The sequence below is a fragment of the Humulus lupulus genome, chromosome 2, assembly GCF_963169125.1.
Source record: "Humulus lupulus chromosome 2, drHumLupu1.1, whole genome shotgun sequence".
Lineage (NCBI taxonomy): Eukaryota > Viridiplantae > Streptophyta > Magnoliopsida > Rosales > Cannabaceae > Humulus > Humulus lupulus.
In genome coordinates this window covers 239,646,792-239,653,176 of record NC_084794.1, presented here as the reverse complement: position 1 = coordinate 239,653,176, position 6,385 = coordinate 239,646,792, and the positions used below count along the sequence as shown (strand labels likewise).

Here is a 6,385-nt window from a genome sequence, read left to right as displayed (position 1 = left end):
CAGATCCAAGCAGTCCAATTTCTTCACCGATTTCAATATATTCGACAATGGGTTGCTGTGAAAATGGCTGTAAATGATGGATGAGAGAGAGAGAGAGATAGAGAGAAATGTGTGAAGTGTTAAATTTTACTAATAAGGGTATTTTTGTCCAAAATAGGGGAAGAGACATTAGTGGAAGAAGTTTTATGATGGCATGTTAAAAAATTTAACTATATTATATGATGCATATAGTGTAAAATTTCCCTTATAAATAAATACAACGGTTCCAGAAGTTGATTCCAGTTATTTTGTATCCATTTACATCTGTTTAAAAAATTCAAAGTGAGTTAATATATTAAATGAAGGGTGATATCTAACTAAATTTCAATTTAATAACATTTTTTTAAGGAGATATAATGCTTATAACCAATACAATATGTATATTTAAGGTGATATAAGGATTCTAACCAATACAATGGTTTGCGAATTTGGTAATTGTTACGTTTTAAAATTGGTATAAAAGAGTACATATAAAAGGAATAAAAATGAAAAAGATTCTGTTATAGTAAGTAATAGAAGAAGTATATTCTCATATATGATGCTAATTAACTAGTGTGGTAGAAATTGTTAAAATGAACAGAAAATTACAAATAAATCGTTAAAAACAACAAATTTCCGTCTAATAGGCATTTATTATATATAATAAATATAAAGATAAAGATATAATTCAAATAAAATTCAAATAAAGTAGCACACTGTTTATCAAAATATATTTAGAAGTAACATTACATGCCAAGAGTAGAGATCTAAGACACAAGAAAACAAAAACTTCGACAAAAGAAAGAAGAAACAACCAAATAATGCTTGCCTAATTAAGAGAAGCTCATTCTCCATGGCGATCAGTTATGGCATTCTGATTTCTACGAATGGGAAGCAGAACAAGAGATGCCCATGTTACCAGATACACCAATTTTTTGAGTCTGAACCTTTCAATTATTCGTCCAACCAAGAGGTAATTCATTACTTGTGTATTAGGGACAGGAATGTACCTCACGATCAAACCGATTGGCAAAGTTGAGAATGCAATGCCAATACATAAACTCCATTGTGGCCAATTTAACTTCGTTGTGTCTGTAATGAGCTTTAGAATCTCCACAAATAATATTTGAAGTACAATTATAAACACAGCAGTCACCAAAAAGAGTTCGTTCGCTAGAATCTTTTCAAAGACATTCTTTGTTTCTAGCTTCCTTGCGTTGATCTGATTAAAGACTTGACAAAACACGTACAAATTGAAAATAAAGGTAACATCTACCTGATAATCATACCCATTCCATTCTGGCATTTGAAAGAGGACAATTGTTTGAAACAAAGCTTGTGGCAAGATGTTTCTCAACATGATGTTGGTGACAAGGGGATCTTCGGTGTGCACGGGTGGCTTCTTAATGAGTTCTTTTGTAGGCTTTTCAGTGGAAAATGCAAGACAAGCAAGTGTATCGGTAATCAATCCCACCCATAGCAGTTGTATAGTTGATAGTGTGACCTTTTGGAGTACAACCAGTCCAACATTGTTAGATAAAAGAGCAGCAGAACTTACAATTAGCTGGAATTGAATAAATTTTTGTATGTTGCGGTAAACACATCTTCCCCACTTCAAAAGCTTAATGATGGAGCGAAAATCGCCATCTGATATGACAATGTTAGAGTGTTCCTCGATGATTGCTGTGCCTTCTTTCCCCATGTAGATTCCGATATGAGCTTCTTTCATTGCAGATGAATCATTTGTACCATGCACAACAACTCCAACCACGTTACCATTACCTTTCAAACATTCAAACATTCAACCATTAAGCGTTTATCCTCTGGAGATGAGTTTTCCATGACACAAATCTTATTAACTTTCTCCTTTCTCTCTTCTAGAGTGAAGTTTCTAAACTCGGCAGCTTTTACAACTTCTCCACTATGATGTTCAAGTATTCCACACTCTTCGGCTATAGCTTTTGCACCGCAAATATTGTCACCAGTGATCATTATGAGTTTTACTCCAGCATTATGCAAATCTTTCACCACATTCTTCAACTCAGGACGACATCGATCTTCAATACCCACAATTCCTAATAGGATCATATCATCTTTTAACACATTTGCTTTGGCATCATCTTGAACTTCTTTATGTGCAAAAGCAATGCACTTAAGCTTGTTGGCAGCCATACGTTGAATATTTTGCTCTAGTTTCAATTTTAGATCGTGATCAATTTTGTTAACACTTCCAGAAGCATCATAGTACCAAGAACACACTTGTAAAATTAATTGTGCTGCTCCATTCAAGTGTACTTGGATTGTCTTATTATCTGCCTTTCTCTTTGCAAGGATCCAATTTTCGTTCTTCTCTGTAGTGAAGGCCTCAATTTGATGAATGTTAAAATTTGTCTTTATATACTCTCTATCCATTTCCAAATCTCCCAAAGCCCACGAGTTAATTGCTTTTTCTATTGGACTGATTGAGAGAATATTAAGAGCAATTCCTTCTTGTAATAGTCTTTTAACTTCCAGAGCAATTGATGAGTACATATCTTGAACCATGAAATCATTGCCTAGCAAAAAATCGGTGACCTTCATCTGATTAATTGTTGTTTTGTTAATACAAATAGTGTCGCAAAGCTCATAGTCTCTAAAGCAGAGAGCTTACGCACCATTACATTTTGAGCCTTCGATTTCTTCATTGCATAAGCACGAGTAAGTGTCAGTGTGAGTCTATTACGGGCTCTCAGCAAGCCCAGGTGGTTGCAGCCCAGAAGCACAACCCAATAGCACTGAATGAACGGTTGCTAAAAGACAAAGCCCAGGAATGGATAGATCAAGCCACAATACGAGAAGGAGAGGGCAGTGAAGTACACGAACAGTCGAAGGACCCTTCAGGAGAAAACGAACCCATTGAAGAGCAGCGGGCGCGTGAGAGAAGGAAGCGAGTGAGACCTCGATGGCTGGACGAGTTTGTTAGGATGGAGCGGCAGTGAGGCCTTGGAGAGGAGTGAGGAATTGTTGAGATTTCTTGTAATTTCTGATTCTGTTAATCGTTTGGGTATATGTTAATTGTATTGAGACAATGGGAATTATTATTGAGAAATCAAAGCTTTTAGCTGCTGGGAGTTTTGCACTGACTCGAAGAGTGCTTAATTTTACTGTATTAGTGGTGCTTTCATTGCTTCTACTCATCATGAAGAATGAAGAAATCGCTGCTCTGCTTCAATCCATGGAGCTTAGCTTCAAGCAGTACTCAGATGAACAAATGGAGAAACAGTTTCAGAAATTTTCCACTCTGTTGAATCAACATGCAACCCAGACTGAAGAACGTTTCGCCGCCATTCCATCTCCGCATGGACCACCGTTGGAAGGAACTAGCAGTATTCGGGGGGACGGCACGAAGGGGTCAAGTGAGCAATTCACAGTGGCGCAAAGTCACGGAGACATGCATTCCATTCTCAAAACTCTGAGAGTGAAGGTTCCACGTTTCGACGGTTCGAACGTGGAGGACTGGATTTACAAGATCACTAAGTTTTTTGACTTGCATAAGGTGGACAATGAGATGAGGCTGGCTGTTGTCCCTTTCCATTTAGATGGAGCACCATCCACTTGGTTTCAATGGGTGGAAAAGGGGGGTTCAATCACCGATTGGGATTCTTTTTTACAAGCTTTGGTTCAGCGCTTTGGCACTTCGATCTACGACGATCCTTTGGGGCGTATCTCGAAATTGACTCAGACGGGCCGAGTATCACAGTACCGAGCTGAGTTTGAAGCATTGATGCCGCGTATTACGGGGGTAGCTGATGCGATGTTTCTCAACTTCTTTGTGTGGGGTCTGAAGCTGGAAATTCGCAGGGAACTTCTCCTTGCTAAACCGGTGGACTTAGCCGATGCAATGGCTAAGGCTCAACTATTCGAAGATCACCATGATGATCTGGGTTTTCGTCAGCGTCCGGAGATGAGCAAACAGGGATGGCAACCACGAACATACAGCACTCAACCAACGCAACACACCACGCCAACATATGCTCCGAAAACAATCGCCCCATATCCAAACACATTTGGCTCGGGTTCTCAACCCCCAGCGAGTACGCCTTCCCTACCGATCAAGCGATTATCCCCAGCAGAACTTAAAGAACGCAGAGACAAAGGATTATGTTTCACGTGCGACGAGAAATTCAGTTATGGGCATAAGTGTAAAAATAGGATGTTGATTTTGTGTGCTCAGGATGAGGAGGAAACGAATTTGGAAACTGAAAGTACAGACCAGGACGGGCATCAATCTGAGGAGGCTGAAGTAAGTCTAAACACTTTATCTAATTCATTGAACCCGCGGATCTTCCGTATTATGGCCAAACACGGCACTGAAACATTGGAGGTCCTTATAGACACCGGTAGCAACAATAATATCATACAAGCATCCTTGGCCGAGCGGTTGGCTTTGAAGTGGGAAGACACAACTCGTTTCAAAGTTTACATGGGCAATGGCAATTTCTTAGTGTGTTCGAAGATCTGTATTGGAGTGGAATTGCTTATGCAGGGACACCAATTCGTGGTAGATTTGTACGTTCTACCAATTTGTGGGCTGGATATTGTTTTAGGAATGCAGTGGTTGCAATCCTTGGGACCGTGTCTTCATGACCATAAGAACTTAACCATGGAGTTTCAGTGGCAAGGCAGCACGGTTAAGTTGGAGGGGTCCAAAACAGCTGCTCCAAATCAGCTTACATTTACACAATTTCATGCCCTCATTAGAGAAGGTGACATTAAAGATGTATACAGACTGATGGCATTACAGAAGGAAGATCCGCCAGCTTTGACAGACCTCCAAACCGTGGAATCACAATTTCCTAGCGAAGGTTTCGGCCTTCTTACCGAGTTTCAAGCTGTGTTCGCCGAGCCCACATCTCTTCCGCCATATAGAAGCATCGACCATCGAATTTTTTTGCAACCCGGTTCGAACCTAGTGAAGGTGCGGCCATACAGATACCCCCACTTTCAGAAAGACGTTATGGAGCAGTTGGTTAAGGAGATGATTTCGTTTGGTTTCATACGCCCAAGCACCATCCCATATTCATCTCTGGTCCTATTGGTCAAGAAGAAAGATGGTCTGTGGAGGTTTTGTGTGGATTACCGAGCTCTCAACGGCATAACAATCAAAGATCGCTTTCCCATTCCGAATATCGATGAGCTATTAGATGAATTGGGTCACGCAAAGGTATTCTCAAAACTAGATCTCCGGGCAGGCTACCACCAAATCCGGATGGACCCTAGAGATATCCACAAGACCGCCTTCCGCACCCATGAAGGACACTACGAGTTCGTCGTGATGCCGTTTGGGCTTACAAATGCCCCATCCACATTTTAGGCCACAATGAATCGGCTATTCAGTCCCTTTCTGCGACGGTTTGTCATCGTTTTTTTTTATGATATTCTTATATACAGCCGTAACATTTCAGATCATGTTTTCCATTTGCGAATGGTCTTACAACTTTTACAGGATAATAGCTTCTATGCCAAAGTTACCAAATGCAGTTTTTTTCAATCCACTATAGACTATCTGGGTCACTTGGTCTCGGCAAAAGGAGTTAGCGTGGATCCTTCTAAAATAGCAGCAATGTGCGACTGGCCTACACCAACTTCGGTTAAACAACTGCGTGGGTTTTTAGGCTTGACTGGCTATTACCGCAGGTTTGTCGCTCATTACGCATCTGTTGCAGCGCCTCTGACAGATTTGCTTAAGAAAGACAGCTTCCAGTGGTCCTCAGAAGCCTCCCAAGCATTTGAGAAGCTCAAAGCGGCCATGACCTCAACACCGGTGTTACAGCTACCAGATTTTTCCCAGGATTTTATTGTGGAGACAGATGCTTCCAACATTGGCATCGGTGGGGTTTTGATGCAGAACGGCCACCCAATTGCATTCTTTAGTAAAAAAATTGGGACCACAGTTTGCAGGGGCTTCGACGTACAGCAGAGAGATGAGAGCCATTATGGAGGCAGTGACAAAGTGGCGCCAATATCTGTTGGGCAGACCTTTCATTATTCGCACAGATCATAGAAGTCTCAAGGAGTTGTGGACACAAGTGATACAAACGCCTGAACAACAACACTTTCTGCGCAAGTTGCTGGGTTTTACTTTCACCATTGAATACAAAACTGGCCGAGAAAATACAGTGGCAGATGCATTATCCAGAAAATACGAAGGTGCTCCTTCGTTGTTGCAAATGGCTGTAAGTACAGGGTGCTTCGATTTTTTGGAGGAACTACGGCAAGAGAACACAACTTGCCCGGATCTTCACTTATTACACAGTGACTTTCAGCAGGGAAAATTGGATACAACGGTCTATTCAGTCCACGAAGGCTTGCTGCGTTTTCATCATAA

The 6,385-nt window shown here is 40.9% G+C and overlaps 4 protein-coding genes across 4 annotated transcripts; 2 read left to right on the top strand and 2 right to left on the bottom strand.

Moving 5' to 3' along the window:
• Positions 1 to 862: 862 nt before the first annotated feature.
• On the bottom strand, positions 863 to 1,747 carry LOC133815297 (putative calcium-transporting ATPase 13, plasma membrane-type). The gene has a single exon (XM_062248153.1). It carries the CDS (start codon positions 1,745 to 1,747, stop codon positions 863 to 865), a length of 885 nt encoding a protein of 294 aa, XP_062104137.1.
• A 56-nt stretch (positions 1,748 to 1,803) lies between these two features.
• On the bottom strand, positions 1,804 to 2,598 carry LOC133815296 (calcium-transporting ATPase 12, plasma membrane-type-like). The gene has a single exon (XM_062248152.1). It carries the CDS (start codon positions 2,596 to 2,598, stop codon positions 1,804 to 1,806), a length of 795 nt encoding a protein of 264 aa, XP_062104136.1.
• A 487-nt stretch (positions 2,599 to 3,085) lies between these two features.
• On the top strand, positions 3,086 to 5,371 carry LOC133815295 (uncharacterized). Its single transcript, XM_062248151.1, has one exon. The coding sequence runs from the start codon at positions 3,086 to 3,088 to the stop codon at positions 5,369 to 5,371; it is 2,286 nt and encodes a 761-aa protein (XP_062104135.1).
• Positions 5,372 to 5,377: 6 nt separating this feature from the next.
• LOC133815294 (uncharacterized mitochondrial protein AtMg00860-like) lies at positions 5,378 to 6,061 on the top strand. Its single transcript, XM_062248150.1, has one exon. The coding sequence runs from the start codon at positions 5,378 to 5,380 to the stop codon at positions 6,059 to 6,061; it is 684 nt and encodes a 227-aa protein (XP_062104134.1).
• Positions 6,062 to 6,385: the final 324 nt, after the last annotated feature.

Excerpts from the sequence above, each read along its gene's own strand:
- LOC133815295 (XM_062248151.1), top strand. The coding sequence starts at position 3,086 with ATGGGAATTATTATTGAGAAATCAAAGCTTTTAGCTGCTGGGAGTTTT.
- LOC133815294 (XM_062248150.1), top strand. The coding sequence starts at position 5,378 with ATGAATCGGCTATTCAGTCCCTTTCTGCGACGGTTTGTCATCGTTTTT.
- LOC133815297 (XM_062248153.1), bottom strand. The coding sequence starts at position 1,747 with ATGAAAGAAGCTCATATCGGAATCTACATGGGGAAAGAAGGCACAGCA.
- LOC133815296 (XM_062248152.1), bottom strand. The coding sequence starts at position 2,598 with ATGAAGGTCACCGATTTTTTGCTAGGCAATGATTTCATGGTTCAAGAT.